Raw genomic sequence first — 21436 nt, forward strand, 5'->3', positions numbered from 1 at the left:
TGTGTGTGTGTGTGTGTGTGTGTGTGTGTGTGTGTGTGTGTGTGTATTGGGGATTGAACTCAGATCCTTCTTCTTGTGAAGCAGGTGGCAGAAGCAGTGAGCTAAATCCCCAGCCCATAAAATTTATATTCTAAGACCAAGATGTTAATTGGGTAAAGGCAGAGTAAAGATTATAAAGGGGGAGAGAGGTTCACTGTCCCATTCCCCACCTTGAAGTCCCATGGAATCTTTTTTTTGAGACAGGGTCTTGCAATGTAATTCAGGACTCAAATTCACGGGAATCCTCCTGCCTCAGCCTCTCCAGTGCTGGGATTACAGGCATGCAGCACCATGCCTTGCATATCTGCTACATTTTTTCAGAATAGCTTCGATTTTAGAGATTACCTGTTTCTGATAGAGGAAATATGTCTTTGTTTTGTTTTGGGGTTGTTGGTTTGTTTGTTTTTGGTACTGGGGATCAAACTTGGGACCTTGCACTTACAAGGCAGGCAATACCACTGAATTAAATCCCTGGCCCCAGATTTTTTTTTTTTTTTTTGGTGGTGGGGATGGAACTCAGGACCTTGCACTTTGAAGATAGACATGGTGCCACTGAGCTAAATATCTGCCCTAATTCTTGTTTTATTTGTTTGTTTTTTGAGACAGGGTCTCACTATGTAGTTCAGATTGCTCTGATACTCACTGTGTAGCCCAGGCTGGTCTCGAACTTGAAGTGATCCTCTTGCCTCAGCCTCTTGAGTGCTGGGATTACAGACATGCGCCACCCTGCCAGGCTCTGGCCCTAATTCTTAATGTTCTTACTGTCCCTTGACATGAGTATTGCTTATGTAAAGTGGCAGACATGAGACATGAGTGAAACCTTTAACATGTTCACTGTGGAACCATAATTCAGATGTCTCACTGCCAGGCAGCTTGAACCACCGGTAGTACGTACATGACCATCCCTTTGGATGACTTTTTATTAATTTTACAGTAAAAAGACCATTAAAAGTGATTAGATCCATTTGTATTACCCGTGGTACAGGCCACCTGATGAGAGTCATGCATGTACCACCTGTGGTTTAAGCTGCTTGGAACTTGTCAAGAGTAGGCATTATTTTAGACCCTTTCTTCAAGACTGCTAATGTCTGTTACTGATATTTCATAAATTCCTAATGTGTGCTTTTTTGATTGGCTTTATTTATGATTTAAAGAGCTTAATGAGCAAATAATCCATTTCTCTGAGGTAGGGATAAAGCCCAAGAACCATGTGGGTGAGCATGGAACAAACATTCAAGGGCCAAACAGGAAGATACCCAGAAAGACTTGTGTTAATGGTACAGCTTTCTCTGGCACAGTGAATATATGTACGTAGCACCTGTAATCCCAGTGCTCAGGAGGCTAAGGCAGGAGTATTGCTGCAAGTTCAAGGACAGCCTGGGCTACAAAGTAAGTTCACAGCCAGTCCGAACTATGTAGCAAAACGCTGTCTCAAAAAAATAAAGTTTTTTCAAATACTTCACTTAGACCACAGAGGAGGTTTGCTTTATCTTATACATGCATGTGTGCTTTATTTCCTAATTTATCTGTTTTAATCTTGTTCTCTCTTAGTGAAAAGAAATCCTTTTAAAAAATTAAAAATGCTTTATTTTAACCTTTTATTTATCTTTTTAATCTGTTACAATGGGCACTAGACTGAAAGTATAAAATGTCTGGGACTCCTGGTAATCTTAGTAGTCTTTGTGACCATTAGTCTCTCGGTCTTAAGGATTCTTTTTCACATTTATTACAATAAAATATATATTGCCATTAGTTCCACTCAAAAAATTAAGGAATCTTATTATGAAAAAGAATGAAGCGACATGTGTATATGTTTTAACTTTTGAGTGAAACATTTTAGAATTGTTGATAGCTCTACCATATTTGTCACTAGAATGTCTCTTTTCATCATAGCCTTGAAAATCAAAGAATCTCCCTTACTGATTTGGTAATAAGTTGGTACAAAATATGCTTTAATGATGGGGAGTAATGAGATTATACTTTTAAGTTTACGTGTGTTTTATGTGTAATTCTGTCTGTGAAACCAGTCTCAGGAGTCTGGTAGGTTTTTTTCTATGGCTACTTCTCTGCATTTTAAAAATAGAGTTGATTCCTATATTTATTGAATTTTGTATCATGACCTTTTCTTTTTTCTTTAACCTGGGATTGAACTCAGGACCTTGTGCTTGCAAGGCAGGTGGTGGCACTACTGAGCTAAATCCCCAGTCTATCTTGACCTTTTGAATGTAATGTCAGAAGACTAATGCTAGAAATCTCATAAGCATATTTAAAATATTAGCCAATGAGAAATGTAGCTGGCGCCTACCTTGCAAGTGCAAGGACCCGAGTTAAATCCCTGGTACCAAAAAAAAAAAAAGAAAGAAAGAAAGAAATGTTGTAGAACAAAAATCAATTGTAAGAGCAACAAAGAGAGTAAAAGAGAATAAACTTGACAGAAAATGTAAAAGATTCATGTGAAACTGGGTGTGGTGGCACACGCCTGTAATCCCACCACACAGGAGGCTGAGGCAGGAGGATCTCTTTGAGTTTGATACCAGCCTGGGCTACATAGTTCCAGAGCAGTCTCAACTACATAGTGAGACCCTGTCTCAACAAAACAAAACAAAACAAAAGATTCATGAGAAAAGAAATGTTAAAAATTGAGAGATAAAAGGATGACTTTAATGTTTGTGAAGATATGAGAGTGGACAGAGGGCCTGTTGTGTAGCTCAGTGGTACCACACCTGATTCTCTGGTAACAACAACAACAACAACAACAACAACAACAAAAAAGAGTAGATACATGGTGGCTCACACCTGGAATCCCAGCACTCAGGGAGACCCAGCCTGGGCAATTTAGTGACATAGCCAGACCCTGTCTCAGAGTGAAAAAGGGGTGGGCGTGTAGCTCAGTGCAAGGCCCTAGGTTCATTCCCCAGTACGAGGGTAAGGATGGGGGCGAGCAAGATGAGAACAAATCCTGCTGATGCAATAGTATGCAGAGCAGTGGAGCAAGGTAGCGTCCAGTGAGCATGAGAATTTAATGTATGTATTGTAGAGGAGGCATTTCAAATAAAACCACTCATTCAGTAAATGGTGTTGGAACAACCTGGTATGGGAAGCTAACTTTGGTGGTGTAAAGTTAGCTTCTTACCCAGCTCTGTAGATCAGAGTTACTTAGTCATACGTAAGTAAAATCCTTTTGCATGGCAGCAGTATATGAATGTTCAGAATGAAGCTGAGTGAATATTTTCCATTCTTACAAATGATGAATTTCTTAAATAAAAAATCACCCTAAATCATTGGGGAAAAACCTGGCATAAAATGAGCAAAATAAAGTCAGCCTCAAGTGTTTTTTCATATGTTGAAACTTCTCTCATTATAAGAGAAATTTAGATCTAAATTAATGAAGTTGGTTTGTTTTTTGCCTGTTAAGGTTGGCAAAGACCAAGGATTTGGATCATGCATCGCAGTGGCACAGGTTTGAGAAGCCATGTGCCTTCGCATAGTATATATTACTGCCGCCTCTTTGGAGGGAAGCCTGGTAGTACCTGACAAACTGAGAATGAATACTTGTTGTATTGTCACTTCTACACTTCTGTTCTCAGGTATAGGCACGTTATCACAAAGGTGTGTTTGCAGATGATGTGGGAGAATACTAGTGGAAAAAGTCTCAATGCCTGTTAATAATAGACTCTTTGAAAAGTTTTAGTGCTTTCCTTAGGACTCTGAAAAAGGGCAGATGCATGGGTACCACTTTGGGGCTACCAGCAGAAGTCTGTTTTAGTTAAAAAACAAAAAGAAATGTAACAAGGTACAGAAGAGACCACAAGACTCTTACACTGTGTGTACACAGTGTGGCATCACTAGAAATAATGTGTAAGAAGTGGGACTGGGTGGATGAAGCAGGACACTGGCTGGGGATGGAGATGACGGACTTATTTTTCAAAATTAACTGACGTTGTAAAAAAAAAAAAGAAAAAAATCCCTCTCCTAAATTCTTAAGAGGTGGAGCTTGTGTTGCCCAGACTGAAGCATCATGGGTATTCAGAGGCACTGACCCACCTCTGATACCTATTCTGCCCCAACTCGGGTGGCAGTGCAGACCCCACTCCTCATTCCACTGATCTTCCTGTCTCAGTCTCCCAAGTACCTGGGACCACAGACATGTGCCACTTGCACCTGGCTTTGTTAAGAAGTCTTAGCCATGAACCTGTATTTATTCATTTTAAAATAATGGGGGCTGGGAATTTAGCTCAGTGGTGCCACTGCCTGCTTCACAAGCACAAGGTTCAGAGCTTGATCCCCAGTACCAAAAATGATAATAATGTGTAGTAGTAAGTAATATAAAATATACTTGGCAAAAACAAGACAGCCATTATTTGAATCTTTTAAAAAAAGATGTAATTCACCAGCCTCTTGAATTTTTAAATATCCCATTAACAATAACATATTTCATTTGACCATCTCTCCAGTTCTTAACAATTCAAATTAAATAAGTAGTCAATATTAGAATAAAAATTACTCTTCTTGATTTACCATACTTTGTATATTAGCCACATTCCCTGGTGTCCTTTATTTGCATGACATTTTTTAAATGGGAAGTTTAAGTTATAATTCATATACTATCCATTTCACCCATTTAATTAATGTATTCACAATTTTGCAACCATCAGTTAATTTTAGAACATTTTTCTGAAGTCCCCAAGGAAGTTCAGCCATTTTATATTGACTCCTCATTTCCCTTTGACAGCACTCCCTACCCTGACCCCCACCTCCACCCCACCCAGGCCTAGGCCATTTGTATTTTTTCATTCTCTAAGAATTTGCCTGTTCTGGATCTTTCATATAAATGGAGTAAAACAGCATGTCTTGTTTTGGCTTTCATTTAGCATAACTGTTCATTCAGGGTTCATCCATGATGTGTTAGTGCTTCATTTCTTTCTGTGACCAAGTGCTACTCCGTTATATCTTACTCATTCCACATCTTATCCAGCCATCAGCTCATAAGCATCTGTTGATTTTCTTTTTTGGCTAATATGATGGATGCTACTACGAACACTTGTGTAATTTTTTTTTTAATAGATGTGTGTTTTCCGTTCTTTTGGATATATTTTACCTAGGAGTAGAATTTCTGCATCATAGGATTACTTTATGTTTACTATTTTGAGGCACTACCTGATTCCCAAAGTTGAGGCACCAGGTTACGTTTCTGTCAGCAGTGAACATGTAAGGCTACCAGTTTTTCCAAAACCAACCCAATATTGTTATTATCTTGGGTTTCTTTTTTCCTGGCTGTCCTACTGTGAGGTGGTATCTCATTTTTGGTTTGATTTTCATTTCCATGATGGCTGATGATACTGAGCATCTACTTTGGTGCATGATAGTCTTACATGTAATAGAAACTCCTCATTATCACCTACTTTCCTACAATTTGTAAATATCTACCACAGATGCATTTCTCATAATTCTGCATTCAGTGTATTTGCATGTCTAGGTTTCATCCCCTAGAGGATCATGTTAGGAGTCCTTTTATTCTTGTCAAATTGGATATTTTAGCCACTGTGAGAAATGTGTTCTAATAAAGCGTTGAGTCACAATGCATGGTGATCTTTCTGATATTTTTGTTAAAGTTCATGTTTTGCTTTTGTTGCAGTATTTCACTGGCCTTGAATGTGGACATAAGTTTTGTATGCAGTGCTGGAGTGAATATTTAACTACCAAAATTATGGAGGAAGGCATGGGACAGGTAAGAGCGTCAGTTTGATTTTCTGTTTTTGTTGAATTTCCTATGGTGTTTAGACCCTTGTGTAAACATATTTTTCTGGACAATGAATTCCATGGACAACATTTTCTAGATTAAAACTACTAGAAAATATCTTTTTCTTTCCTGTTTACAATATGATGTTCCAATTAAAGATCCAATCTAGTTAGTTTCCTCAGCAGCATTGGTATTGGCATTTATCAGGCTAAACGTGCTATATTTTGCTTTTACCTTTCAAGTTTTCTACTAAAGAAAACAATTACTCAGGTCAGCAATCCTAGCTAACACACACACACACACACACACACACACACACACACACACTCTCTCTCTCTCTCTCTCTCTCTCTCTCTCACACACACACACACTTGCTTCAAATTGAAAGGGAAGGATTGAGCTCCTATAAACATTACAATATCCCCAGAACCTAGCGAAGTGCCTGGCAATGGTAAGCATTTAGTAAATATTTGTTGAATGAAGACATAGTTTAAATTTCAATCTTTTTCAGACTATTTCGTGTCCTGCTCATGGTTGTGATATCTTAGTGGATGACAACACAGTTATGTAAGTATTTTTGATAGATTCTGCATGTCAGTATTGGCTAGCTGTTTAAACCAAATTAACTTTCACTAAGCACTTCAAATGAGGTGACCTTTTAAAAGTTTGAAGAGTCGTTCTAATTTATATTTTTTGGTAGCCCAAAAACACATTTGTAATTTGGTTAAAAGTCCAGTGAGTATTCTGGTAAATTTGGTGACACATGGTAGCTAGATTTGGTAGTCCCTAGAATGAGAGAAACAGGGCATATCCGTGTGATAGTTGAAATCCTTGGGATTTAAAAAGAAAGAGACAGATTAAAAGGAGGGGTGCGTAGTGTAGAGATTTAGGGGAAAAACAGGAGCAGACCGATCTCGTTTAAGTCTGCTCCCTGGTGAAGGAGAGAAAGGGGAAGATCTCAGTAGGAAGAGACTGGAGACTTGTGCAGCTATGCAGCTAATAGAAACTCTAGGACTCATATTTCCTGTAGAAAAATGCAGTAAGCAGGAAAATGCTTTTGCAGTGTTCAGTCACCTGCTGGGACTAGCCAGTAGGAGTGTGGCCTCTGTTGGAACTCAGCTGTGGAGCTCACAGATACTGCAGCAGGAGGCCATCATCATCTAACTACTCTCCTTGTGAAAAGCTCCTCTTTTGAAGGGAAAAAGATACTTGGAAGGGAAAAACAAATAGTGGGTTGCAGAGCCTGGAGTAAAATCCCAGAATGCTTAGTTCCTGGTCAGCACTTTCAGTAACCTTAAGTTACCTGATTGACTTCATTCCAGGATGACAAACTGAAATTTTGATGAGCCAGAAATAAATTGTGTAAAAAGAGTCCTAGATAATGGCCTACACAGAAAGGTACATTTACAGTGAAAGATGGTAAAGATCAAAGCAGCCATGGACTTTCATGAGGAAATTCCTTCCCTCCTTCCTCCTGCCCTGCCCTGCCCTGCCCTGTACCAGGCATCAAGCTCAAGACCTTGCACTTGTGAGGTAGGCACAATGTCACTGAGCTAGATCCCTAGCGTGAATAACTTTCTTAACCTAATAAAGTTACTTCAATATAGTTGTTTAAATAAAAATCACTAGTTCTACTTTCTTAACTTTAGTCTGCTTTGATGGCGTTGGATCATATTTATTGTTGTTGCAGGCGCTACATTAATCCTTTCTCTTTCTGAAAGTTAGGCTAGCAAAACCAGTCATATATCACCTGGGAATACCACCATTCGTCCAGTCTTTTGTTTTTGTTTTTCTTGTACCAGTGATTGAGTTCAGAACCCTTCACGGCACACCTGAGCTAAATCTCCAGCTCTTCCAGTTGTCTTTATCTTGTTCCCTGATGCTTTCTGATCCCTAGTATTCTTTCATCAAAACAATAGTTTTGCTGGGTGTGTTGGTACACCGTGTAATGGCAGCACCAGGAAGGCTGGGGCAGGATGAGTAACATAAGTTCAGTGCCAGCCCGGACTGAAGATGCTGTCTCAAAAACAACAAAATAAAACAAACCATCATCACAACAAAAGGAGGCTGAGGCAGAGGATCACCTAAATTCAAGGCCTGCCTGTCTAGCCTAAACTACATAGCGAGACCATGTCTTTCAGAAAGAAAAAACGGTTTTATCATACAATTTCATCAGTACAGATGATTGCATCCTTTCATTTCATAGACACTTACTGGGAGCCTGCTTGCTAGCACATAATCACAGGGGAACAACAAATTAAAATATAGAGTCTTCCCCCAAGAGGTTCACAGTAATAAATAACTATGATGTAAGAGTTTAAGTTTTTTTTAAAAAATGCAAGAAACAAAATGCAGAAACAAATTGTCCTCCCTGAAGCAAGTTAGGAGAGTAACATAAAAGGGTTGAAAGAGGGCTGGGGATTTAGCTGAGTGGTTCCACTGCCTTCCTCGCAAGCACATGGACCTGAGTTCGAGTCCCAGTACCAAAAAAAAGGGTTGAAAGAGCGGAAGCTAAGTATTAATGAAAGAACTTCAATATTTTTTAGTAGGTCAGGAACTTCTCTATTCTGTGGGGCTAGAGCACAAGGTAAGGAGAGATGACAAGAGTGATAGTTTTTACTTTTATCATAAATATTAAGTGCTGTGTTTGTTATATTGTCCAGGTCAGCCTCAAACTTGTGATTTTTCTGCCACAGCTTTCTGAGCAGCTGTGACTACAGCATGTACCACCATGCCCAGCCTGAGAGTCTCTGCTGATTTCATCATTAAATTTTTTTAAATAAACATAATTTAATTCTTTGACCATATTCGTCATAGCGGCTTAGAGGTCTTTGCTAGCTCCAAGTCCTTGGCTCCCTCAGAGTTCTGACTGCTTTTTCCTTATGAGTATTTTCTTCTTCATGTCTATTCTATAAATTTTAATTTGAAAGGGCATTTTTGTGTGATAAACTCTGTATTGTTTTCTAGGTCTGTTTGCCTATTTTCTTCCCTTGTACACTCCCACCCTCTATGGTATCTTTGTCCTCCTGCAGTGTACAGCTGTTCATAGCTTTGCTCAGTTTAAAATTTGTATTTTTTAACCCGATTTCCTAATGGTCACTTTTTTGTGTAACAGAATTTTTACTTGAAATATACTCAATCCATAAGTCTTCCAGTCTCTGTAGGTGACTCTGAAGTAAGGCCGGGGAATGCATTTAAAGTTGGAGCCAACTCTCGAGTCTCACTTGACTTTGAGTTTGCTGGACTCTTTCTTCCCTGCATAGCTTACATACTTGCCCTAGTCCAGTCATAGCAAACCTATTGCATGTGTGCTGCAGTGGGCACACAGAGCCCCTCTCTGTCACCCCCGTGAGCCAAGTCACCCCAGCATCATCCCAGCAGCTCAGCATTCAAGTTTAATTGCAATGTTGGCACTTTGGGATAATTAGGTGGGTTTTGCATTGCAGGTTTGGGCACTTGGTCTCTAAAAGGTTCGCCATCACTGCCCTAGGTGTTTGTTGGAAATACTCAGATTTCTACCTCCAAGTGAGAGCTCTTGTGAGCTTGGGACCTTCACATCTCACTGCCTCTCTGACAACTCCATGTTTGTGTCCATCCCTGCTTACTACCTCCTCCACCACCAAATGTACTTGCTCTTAGAGATTTTCTTGGAACTACAAGCCTTGGTGATACCCCTGATTTTTTTCTCCTGCATCTCCCATAGTGACCTTTGCAACAAGTTCTCTCAGTTTCACATCTCTACAACTCATTTCCTCTTAAATCCATCCATTTCTCTCTCTCCTTACTGCCACTAACATGATCCAGACCATCATGGGTTCTTAGATGGAAATTTGCTGCTGGTGCCCAAATGGTTCCCTCACGCCTAGTTTCATGACTTTTCAGTTCTTCATAAATTGATTTTCATTGTCCTTCACTGTCCCCTGAGCAGCTTCATGTGTTTGTCTTTTTTCACATTCTGTTTTAGAGCCTTGTAGACCTTGGATGCCCTTAACCTACTGTGCATTTTATTTGCATCTGGTTTTGTGTGAATTTTTTTCTCTACTGCCTGCTTCCTGGCTTTGTCTCACACAACACACTGTGCTTTAATCTTCTGGGGCTTTTGTTGTTGTTTTTTTATTTTTTTAACCCACTCATCCTCATAGTCATCATCTATGACTGAGTTTAGATTTTGGTTTGGTCAAATGTCCTGTATATACATTTATAGTCCTTCCTCCTAGTTTCACTTAATACTTAATATTATTCATATTTCTTTATTAAGCTGTGAGCAGGTTATATGATCCTAGGTACTATATTTGTGATGATTGAAACCTTTGCATCTTCAACCATTCGGGATATCTGGCTCTAAGCTTGGCATAACTACACTGAAGCACTTAGATCTCTTATTTCTTTTTAAAGAATCTGTATTTCCCCTTTTTAATTGTTGTTTTTGATGATGCTGGGCCATTTGTGTTCTTACACTCTACCCAGAGTTACAATATCTGCCCAGCTCTTCGATTCTTCATTATTATAACTGAATGGATTTTTAAAAATTCCTTAGCGACTAACATTTAATAGGCATGTGCCCTGGAATAAATAACTGAAAATATATTTTCTTCTTGCCTTCATACCATAAGCCATCTTTTTTTTTTTTTTTTTTTTTGTGGTATGGGGGATTATATTCAGGACCTTGTGCTTGTGAGGGGCACAACTCCACTGAACTAAATCCCCTGCCCAACATAAGCCACCTTTGATTTGTACTATACCATCAAGGCTGTTGGATGTGGAAGAGTTTCTCTATGCAATAGCCTCTAACAGTTATGCCTCCAGAGGAATGAAGGTAACAGTGTATTTTGAGTATTGTCCAACAGATTTGTCCTTGATACTTTCTTGAAACTAATAAAAATTATTTCTCTAAATTATATATCACCTGTCACCAAATAAGTGTTTTTATTCATCATAGTAATTTTTTCCCCATTTGTTTAGTAACTAAGTTTCTTTTACTGTATATAGCTCCTCTAATAATCTTAGGGAACATAAAGATGCTTTGTACAGTATCAACAAAATTGTTCAAGACTTCCAAATAGTGTATTTATCTTCATCTTGAGTGATAGTATTGGTATAAACCTAGAATGTGATGATCTGATTCATCATCCTATGGAGAGTACCTTAAAAAAGTGATTTATTTTCACGTATGGTTTTTAGAAAGAGAGATGATGGAATAAATTCATTGCCATTAATTCTATTTATCTGTGTATTCATTTATTTTGAGACAGTCTCACTATGTAGGCCAGGCCAGCCTTGAACTCACTGTGTAGCCCAGGCTGGCCTGAAACTCATGAACCTCCTGCCTCAGCCTCCCAAGTGCTGGAATCAAAGCCCTGCACCATCATGCCTAGGCTGACCTTTAATAATTAAGAAAGAGCTGGGTGTGGTGGTGCACGCCCCTAATCCCAGCAGGAGGATGGTGAGTTTGAGACCAGCCTAGGCTACATAGTGAGTTCCAGGTCACTCTCAACTATGTAATGAGACCCTGTCTGAAAAACCAAAATAATAATAATAATAACAACAACAACAATAACAATAATAATAATGTAAGATTTTGTAGTTTGTGCTATTTGAGGAAAGGGTCACACTATTTCAACATGTGTTTTAATACCATTACAATGAGAAAACATTTTTTGAATAATGATAGGCCCAATTTGCTATAGATTGATAATTTCATTTTTCTTTTTCTTTAGTCCTAAAATACATTAACTTTAAAGTATGTTTATTGCCACCCAGTTCAAGGTGTAGAATTTTCCTAGTACCCAGAAAAGTCATCCCCGTGTGCCTTTCCAGTCTATCAGTCATCTTCTTCTACTTAGGGACATTGAGATACATGTGTGTTGTTTGTGTTTCATTTTTCATTGTTACCATAGGTATATCAAGTACAGTTGGAGTTGTTTGGTTTGGGCTGGCATGAAAAACCTACAGAAAATATGTCTTTTGGCTGACATGTAGTGATTTTTTAATTATTTTTTAGGCACAGAATTTACATAGAATGCTTTGATAACATGTAGCTTTATACAGTGCTGCCTATCTCCTAGTGGAATACATTGAATGCCCGTTATTTCTCCACAAGGAAAAAGGAAAACAGTGACCTCAATATTCTAAGTAGTGCTGGGTGTTGGTGGCATATGCCTGTAATCCCAGCCCTTGGTAGGCTGAGGCAGGAGGATTACTACAAGTTCAAAGCCATCCTGAACTGGATAGATAGTGAGATCCTATCTCAAACAAAATTCTAAATTGGAAGTTTAGCACAAAAACTATATTATAGTATACTTGTTTTAGAATGTGGGCTTAAGGGATCAGAGCTCAAGTTCGTACTTCTGAAGTAATTTCCTAGTTTTGTTGAAATGTGCAATGAAACAATTTTTCAAGTTGGACTGGTTAATAAGGTTAAATATATAGGCAGGGAATAGATTACTGATAACCATTAGTAATTAAACTTGTAAACATTTCTGCATTATAAATACAAACAGACCGAAGGGAGGAAAGAAGAATTGGAGGATGCCTGAAGCAGTCTGTGAGCACGTTAGGTCACTGTGTGTCCTTGGCTTTTACTCCATTTATTGAGCAGAGGATTACTCTTGACAGACAGCTGGTGTTTGAAACAAAACTAAAAACAGATCAGGTAGATGATTGTAGCAGTCCAGGCTAGGAGATGGTGGTGGCTTGGGTCAGAGTGGAGGCAGAGGACATGATGAGAAATGGTTGGATTTTGGGTATATTTTCAAGTTGAAATCAGGTTAAATATAAAAAGGAATGAGTCAGGGATGATTACAAGATTATTTTGGCTTTTGTGCTCATGTTAATTCAGATGACTATAAAGGTTATGTTAATTTCTATAATAATATTTTAGCAAATATTTATAGTAAAGATGTTGATCACATTGTCATAACATTTCCAGTCCAAATGTCCAACAGTAGAAGATGAAATCCAATATACCCATTAAAATGGTTTTTATGCGCAAGGGCCAGAGTTCCAAACTCCAACAATGCAAAAAATAATGGGGTGGGGTTGTGAACTGTTCTAATGATACTACAAATGCCTATAAAAATGTTAGTGGAAAAACTAAGGTATAACATTATATGTTTTATTTTAAATGATGATACATTTACAAAATGAAGAAAGCCCAGATTCATATGAATATTAAGTGGTTGTTCCTCCTGACTGACTTATAATTACAGGCAATTTTTTATTTCCTTCTTTATATATGTGTATATAATTGGTACTGTATATTGAGAGAAAACTTTAAAAGAAGGTATTTTTATCAGTAGAACAAAATTGCAATATCATGGAGATTTACTCACAGTGCTAAATAAGCATAAGGCCTCATTTAGCATTTGGCATTCTTTTGAAACTGTTTATTCACGTGTTTTCAAATCATTGTTTTCCATAAACACTTTTAAAGTAAGGTATTAGCTTCAAATGCAAGGGGATTAAATGTATTTACCACTTGCTCAGCATGTAAGCATTCAGTAGAAGCCACTTTCTTTACCTGAGAGCTGCCAGACCATTTAATATGTGCGTTTGTATTCACTTCATTATGTATGTTCAGTGTGTATTTCAAGTCATGTTGGCATAATAATTTTTTGGGGGGGTTACCAGGGATCGAACTCAGGACCTTGGGCTTGTGAGGCAGGCGGCAGCACCACTGAGCTAAATCCCTGGCCCTGGCATAATAATTTTTTGACACAAGTGATGCCTGCAAGTCTTTGTCAAGGCAGTGAGCTTATTAATGATAGATCACTTGTTTTCTTGAAAGTGCCTATTCTCAAGGATGGGACATCGCTTTTTCCTCTCTGTTATAAGCTAAGCTAAGATAGAGACCATCGCTTGGTAACTGCCTGGGCCTTGCTCCCACCAGGCCTAGTGGGCCATGCCAGGTTTGGCAGCCTCTGAGAGTAGAGTCAGCTGTAACCAGGTGTTAGGGTTTATGATGACAGAGGAGTATTAGAGACAGTCATTGTGTAAGAAGTACACTTCTCTGGGAAGCAGAGCATCTAGTTTGGGGTCATGTGGTTTTTCTGTTTTGATTGTCATGAGATCCACATGACACATTCACCATTTTAATTATTCTGTGTGTTGCTACCAAATTCCAGAGTGTTTTTTATCATTCATTCTTCAGCCATTTCCTTTTTTTCTTCTCAGACCCTAGCAACCACTCTTGTTTTCTGTCTCTATGGATATGCCTATCATAAACATTCATATAAAAGGAATTATAATATGTCCTTTTTTGTGACTGTCTTTTCACTGAATGTTTTTGAGGTTTAACCATGTTACCGTATGAATCAGCACTTCATTCCTTTTTATTGCTGAGTATTGTTTATGTGGATGGATGTTGGCACATTTTTGGAAAGTATGTGTTACACAAACTTAGACTATGTGTACAAGTGTGTATTGAATGCCTGTTTTTAATTCTCTTGAGTATATGTATATCTAGGAAGATAGTTGCCAGGTCATATGTTAATGCTGTTTTTTACTTTTTGTTGAATTACCAAATGTACTAATTATTTTTAGATCTTAAATATCTCTGAATACTAAGGTTTGCTCACTTAAAAAAGTGACATGCTTTTCTGCAGGCCAGGCATTTGCTGGATACAGGAGATTATTTCATGGAGCTTGTTGTTTAGAGTTAAGCAGGCAGCAAACTAACAAGCAAGTGATTATGCAGACAGCTGTAATTAAAACTGCGGTAAATTCTGGGAAGGAGATGTTTCAGGTTGCTGTGAGAACTGAGCGGGAGCTAGAAAGATGTGGGAAATTGTTAGGAAATGTTTCCTTGAGTATATTTTAGCTTGAAATAATGTAATCGTAATCATGTAGCATTTGATATTTATTGAGTGTTTACTATTTGCCAGACACTGTTCTATTTGCATAACTCTTTATTTCTGCCACTTTGCAGACTAGTAACCCGAGGAACAGAGCATTAGGCTCAATTCATTGCTAATAAGTTGTGAAGACTATATTCAGATCTAGCTTGTTCACCTCAGAGACCCTTGTAACCTTGTCCTCTTTCATTTCTAAGGGAGGCAGTTGCACTAAACACTTCCAAGGAAGGGGAGTCCTTATTTTATCAGGAGTTACAAGAACAAAGACTACAGGAGTACACTGAACATGGCATAGGATAGGTGGGGATGCAGAATGTGAAAGTAGATTGGGGAGACAAAGCTCAAGGATGAGATGAAGCTAGGTCACACACAAGTGTCTTGCTCGTTAAAATAAGATCCTTCTAGGGTTGAGCTGTACATATTCAGTCTAGTTTTGGGGACGTTTCTTGGTTATTTCCCTCACCCATGCTCTCCCATCATTTTTTAAAAATATATATTGAGAAATGTTTATGACAAACGTAAAAAAATTTAACCTTCAGGATTCTTCACTTTTGTGGGCTCCTATGGTGAGTTAGACAAATTGTTGTGAATTATAGTGTTGAGTGTGGACAAAAGCAACCAGGTTAAGGTCAGCACTTCCATTAAATTTCTAAGAGTTCTTAAATAAAAAGGCTCTCAAAATTACATGCTTTGGGTATTACAAAACCTGGATCTGTCCCTGGCCTTCCTTCCCCTCCCCTCCCCTCATTCCCTTTCCCTCCCTCCTTTTCTTCTTTCTTCCTTCCTTTTGTACTGGGGAACAAACTCAGTACCTTGTGCTTTCAAGGCAGGCACAGTGCCACTGAGCTACAGCCCCGGCCCAGTATATTGTCATATCTTTCTCGTTTCCATGCTGATTTTGTATGGAGGCTAAAGGACAATGGTCAAGAATTGCTATTTTAAGGAGTGTCAGAGTCAGAAGACTGAAGGCAGTCTACACTTCACAGTGGTTGCTAAGTTTTTAGACTGTCACTTAAACTGGTTAAAAATAGAATATTTAGAATAGAAGAAACAGGAAAATGTCTACCAAAAATAAAATGACAGATACTTGGAAATTGTTGTTTAGGCTAGTAGTTAGCTTTGTTGATAGCCTGTGTGTGCTTCACTATTTTCAACACAGGTTAGTTTTGCCGTGCTTTTATCTGTCTTTGAAGACAGGATCTCACTGTGTAACCCAGGCCAGCCTCAGACGTACTATTCTACTTCCTCAGTGTCCCAAGTGTTGGGATTCAGGCACGTGCTACCATGCCCCACTAATTTAGGGCAGTTTTTACAGACATACAACATTAACAACTTTTGAAAATATCTTTTATCAATGTGAGAAAATACTCTTGATTGAAAACTTCTAATAAAATATTTTTATTTTTTTATTTCAGGCGTTTGATCACAGATTCAAAAGTTAAATTAAAGTATCAACATTTAATAACAAATAGCTTTGTAGAGGTAAGTGATTTAAATTTTCCCTTCTTCTAACAAAAGGAATTCTAGTCATACAGATACTTTTTTGGGGGGGTACTGGGGATCAAACTCAGGTCCTGTGCTTGTGAGGCAGGTGGCGGAACCCCTGAGCTAAATCCCTGGCCCTATACAAATACTTTTAAAAACTTGCAAGGGCCAGGAATTTAGCTCAGGGGTTCCTCCGCCTGCCTTGCAAGTCAAGGTCACCAGTTTGATCTCCAGTACCAAAACAAAAACAAACAAACAAAAATTTGAAACCTTTTGGCAATAAAATGTGTCTACCTTTTTTTTCTGTCACCTGCCCGCTGGGTAAGACCCGCAGCCCTTGTGGAGTTCTCCTGACATACAATCACACTCTGCTTTTTTTGCAGTACTGGTAATTAAACCCAGGGCATTCACACGGAGCTACATTGCCAGCCCCCACTTTTTCCTTTTTTTTTTTTTTTTTTTTTTTTTAACTGTGCCTGAGATCAAACTCAGAACCTTGAGCTTGCAAGGCAGGTGACAGCACCACTGAAGTAAACCCCTGGCCCTGTGTGTGCCATTTTTATGAAGCATACCATACATACTTTCATTCTGAAAGGAATTTGAGAAACCAGTTAGTTTGATCTGTCATAAATCTTGAACTTCATTAATAAAAAAAATACACACACACACACCCCACCCCCATGCACACACTTTTTGAGACTGGGTTGCTATTTCATTCAGGCTGACCTTGAACTCACTATGTAGCACAGGCTGGCCCCGGAACTCACTGTTGATCCTCCTGCCTCAGCCTCTTGAGTATTGAGATCATAGGCATGTGCCACCACATCCGGCAGTAAAATTACTTTTTTTCCTTAGTTTTTTCTTTTAATTACTTTTTATAGTATTCTTCCTTTATCCCTAGTAAAGAATAGTAGTAGATTATTAATTATGTCCATATCTTGTCAGTCTTGTTTTGGACTCTAACCGCACCATTTTTTCCAGTTACTTCCAATTCCATTACCAATAAATTGTGTTAATGAAGAGCAATAAAGGCTGGGCATTTGGTTCTGCCACCTGCCTCGCAAGCGCAAGGGCCTGAGTTCAATCTCTGGTACTAAAAAAAAAAGAACAATAAAAAGTGCTGTAGTATATCATAGCTGAGGTTGGCAAATTACAGCCTGCCTGTATTTTTTTGTTTTGTTTTTTGTTGTTGTTTTTGGGGGGTGGTTTAGACAGGGTCTCCAATACACACACATACATACATACATACATACATACATACATACACTGGCCCTGACCTCACTGTGTAGCCCAAGCTATCCTTGAACTCACAGAGATCCTCCTGCCTCAGCTTGCTGAGTATTGGGATTACAGGTCTGCACCACCATGCCTGGTTTAGCTTGCCTGTTTTTTGTAAATAATTACTTATAAGAACATGCCCCAGTACCCATGTTTATAGTGGCACAGTTTGTAATAGCTAAATCTTGGAAACAGTCTAAATGCCCATGAATTGATGAATGGATAAAGAAGATATTTTATTAGATACAGAGTACCACTCATCCCATAAAGAAAGATAAATATGCTGGGGCAGAAATTTTCTTGCTGCTTAGGAAAACTGCCCTGAAATAGAGCCATAAATTGCTGTTTGCTAATGAACACGTAATGAATAATTTAAAATTTTCCAGTGGTGTTTTAAAAATGGGACAAGAAATAAATTTTTGGTACCAGGGATTGGACTCAGGACCTTGCACTTGCGAGGCAGGCAGTGGCACCACTGAGCTAAATCCCCAGCCCTTTTTCATAAATTTTATATAACCAGGTCTTAACCAGTGTGGTAGTACTTACCTATAATCCAACACTTGGAAAACAGGCGGAAGGATCACCTCAGGTTAGAGGCTAGCCTCAATTACATAGTGAGGCTATCTTAAAAAAAATCATAATGAAAACATGAAACTAGGTCTTCAAAGCAGCACTAATCTTGGGAAAGCAATGGTATCCAAAGCATTGCCATGCAAGACCACATCAGGATTTTATGTGTTTTTGTCATCATCTGTCCTCTACCCTTTGCTCCAGGTGTGTTGGGAAATCTTGGGTGATGATATAATTTGCTATCATAATTTCATTCTGTGTTTCAGTGCAATCGACTGTTAAAGTGGTGTCCTGCCCCTGATTGTCACCATGTTGTTAAAGTCCAATATCCCGATGCTAAACCTGTTCGCTGCAAATGTGGGCGCCAATTTTGGTAAGCTAGTGATTTCCTAAATGGTGTGATGCATGTTGCTTCTTCTTTTTTTTTTTGGTAGTAAAGATGGAAAAAACAATTGTTCAATGACAAAAGATGAAGTTTGTTTAAAATAGTACATATTTCTTTTAAGTAAGAGTTGGATGAAAAAGTTTAGTCTTAAGTAATTTTTTTCCTTTCTTGGTGGTTTATTTAAAAATGCAGCTGTAGTCCTCTGAGACAATGAAGGCAGTAGGATCACACATTCTGGGTCAACCTGGGCAACTTAGCAAAAACCTTGTCTTAATATTAAAAAACAAAACAAAACAAAAAAACAGTCCTGGGAATGTTGCTCAGTTTGATTATTTTTTTAAAACTAGGTTCAATTCCTAGTTTTAAAAATAGAAAAAGAAAAGGAGATAGTATAATCACATTTTTTAATACTCCATAGTAACTTATATGGTACCAAACTTAAAAATTTCAGAAAAGAATTTCTTTTCATTTGGATTATTTGTCAATTTATGTTTGGTTGCATATGGCTCTTTCTCTACTTGAAAATGATTTATTTCCTATTCAGGTTAAGAATTAAGAGTATACAGGTTTTTTACAGAAATTTGATGACTCTTTAGAGATTATTCTTTTGGGGTTTTAGGTTTTTTTTTTTAATCTAACTCAGGGCCCTGTGCTTGCCTGGTAGGCACTGTGCCACTGAGCTACATTCCCTGCCCCTATTCTTTAGTTTTATACCTTGCTCATACCATTTCTTTTATTTGCTTGAGACAGTGTCTCACCCTGTAGCTCAGGCTGGCTCAAACTCACTGTGTAGCCCAAGCTGACCTACAACTCATGGAGATCCTCCTGCCTCGGCCTCCCTAGTTCTGGGATCACAGTTGTATGCTACCATGCCTGGCTCATGCCATTTCTTTCTATAGAGCAGGTTATTCTGTTTAAATTATGCAAAGATGTGCCTATTGCTTCCATATATTGTCTTATTGTGCATTAGTACCATATTACATAATTAATCTACAAAGTGAGACTTTTACTCTTCTGTTGGGGTGCTAAGTAAAAGATTTATGCACTGAAGAGGTATAAATTGTATTTGTTGAAATTTTTCATACAGTTAGACCCCCCCTTGCAGCCAGTATTATCAAATTGTCATGAAGGCATATCTTTATGCTTATAGCCCCTCTTCATTTCACATGCATTGAGTCCATACTATATGCTACTTGTAATAACACGCTGAATTGTAAGTAATTTGTAGTACAATAAGACAGACATGCTCCTTGTGTGTTTGCCAGTCACTGGAAACTGGTAACAGTACTGGGGAACCATAAAGCATGCATGGTCAGTTGCTTTACTTAGAGCAGGTAGGACTTAATTGTTTCAATTCTTTGTGTCCCTTAACAGCTTTAACTGTGGAGAAAATTGGCATGACCCTGTTAAATGTAAGGTGAGTTAGGTATTTTTGTTCTTAAGTAATGTGATAGTCCATTTCTAAGACTTGGCGTGAAAATAACAGCTGACAACTTTGTAATCTTTCTGTTAGTAAATAGAAGATTTCATTTTGCCCTTTTTGTTTCAAGTGATCGTTGCAGTGTTTAGGGAGCATTCCTTAGGATAAATCAAGCCAGCTTCTGGTTACTAGTAGAATGGCCATAGTTAGGGCACCAGGTGTCTTGGGGCAAGCTTTGTTAGTAGGGGAAAAACACGCCTTGTAGCTCAGCTTCTTTTCAACTTCACAGCTCCCAACTCAGCTTCAGCCAGAGAAAATCCTCCTTTTGCTGATTTTATGTGTGCTGGATACTACCGTTAGATTTCCCTTGTTCAGGAGGAAGTGCATTATATTTAAGCTTGACTGTAACCAAGTGTTGAAATAATTTGCTATCCTTTTAAAGCCTTTTGTTAAACTAACAGTTGTTGTTGTCAAACAGTGGTTAAAGAAGTGGATTAAAAAGTGTGATGACGACAGCGAAACCTCCAATTGGATTGCAGCCAACACAAAGGTTGGTATTTTTCTTTAGTAATTCTTTGTAATGAAACTGGTAAAGTTATGTATCAGCCTTGGCAAAATAATGTTTACTAAGTTATGGGCCTTCTGATACTTACGTTTTCTTTGTTCCTTTTCTCATTCTACCCCAGGATAATTGCTTATTCATAATTTTCCTTTATGTTAGTATTTGAATTTATTTAAAAATATTGAATACTGTACTATAGTATACAGAGTACTGTGCTTTAGTTTCTTATATTGTAAAAACATGTTTCCTATTTAGAAAAACAGATAGTTTTTCTAGTCTGGTTTTTTGGTTGCCTTAGTATTTAAATGTGAGGTATACCCCACCTATCTTCTGTTAAGCTAATTTACATTTTGCCTTACATCCTCCGAGTTTTAGCTTTGAGTAGAATAATTGGGCAACTATGCAGTTTTTATTGTTCTCCAAGTGTACTTTGCATTAAACTTCTAAAATATGGCTTATTAAGAGATGTGACTCATAGACATTTTGGAGTAATATGTTCATCTCATGGTTTTTCTGGTTTTAATTTTTTGTTTTGAAGTACATTGCTCATGATACTAAAATTCATTCTGTATGATCATGAAACTTCCTTATTTCCAGATGAGTCTTACAATGGAAATAATTTTGAGCATAATTTTTCTCTAAGAGACAGTACACAGTTAGTTTCTTAATAGAAAATTGTATAAATATCAATCCTAAGCTGGGCATGGTGGCGCATGCCTGTAATCCCAGTACTTGGGAGGCTGAGGCAGGAGGATCACTGTGAGTTCGAGACCAACCTGGGCTACATAGTGAGTTCCAGGTCATTCTCAACTGCATAGTGAGACCTGTCTCAACCAAAAAAAAAAAAGAAAGAAAAAAAAATCCATCCTGTATTTAATTTTATCTCATGCTCATAGTAAGCAACGTGAATAATGAATGGGAAGGTGATTTATGAACTATTAATTTTTAGTGCTGTCTTTCACATGTGATGCTAAAAAATGCTGAGGTTTTTGTGGCTTTTGTTTTTTGTTTTTCTAGCATTCATTATAGTTTTATTCTGTACTTCAGCAATGACCAACATGATTTTAAGTACATGTCTTATGTACTTGTAAGTGTGTAAGACATA

The 21436-nt window shown here is 38.1% G+C and overlaps 1 protein-coding gene across 1 annotated transcript in view; it reads left to right on the forward strand.

Moving 5' to 3' along the window:
- Arih1 (ariadne RBR E3 ubiquitin protein ligase 1) overlaps positions 1-21436 on the forward strand; it is an 86471-nt gene that overhangs the window by 52902 nt on the left and 12133 nt on the right. The window contains exons 4-9 of the mRNA XM_010627134.3: positions 5675-5767; positions 6291-6346; positions 16047-16113; positions 18231-18337; positions 19724-19766; positions 20248-20319. Coding sequence (XP_010625436.1) covers positions 5675-5767; positions 6291-6346; positions 16047-16113; positions 18231-18337; positions 19724-19766; positions 20248-20319 — 438 coding nt within the window. The remainder of the gene's footprint in view (positions 1-5674; positions 5768-6290; positions 6347-16046; positions 16114-18230; positions 18338-19723; positions 19767-20247; positions 20320-21436) is intronic.

The sequence above is a fragment of the Fukomys damarensis genome, unplaced genomic scaffold, assembly GCF_012274545.1.
Source record: "Fukomys damarensis isolate Sample0158 unplaced genomic scaffold, DMR_v1.0_HiC HiC_scaffold_25, whole genome shotgun sequence".
Lineage (NCBI taxonomy): Eukaryota > Metazoa > Chordata > Mammalia > Rodentia > Bathyergidae > Fukomys > Fukomys damarensis.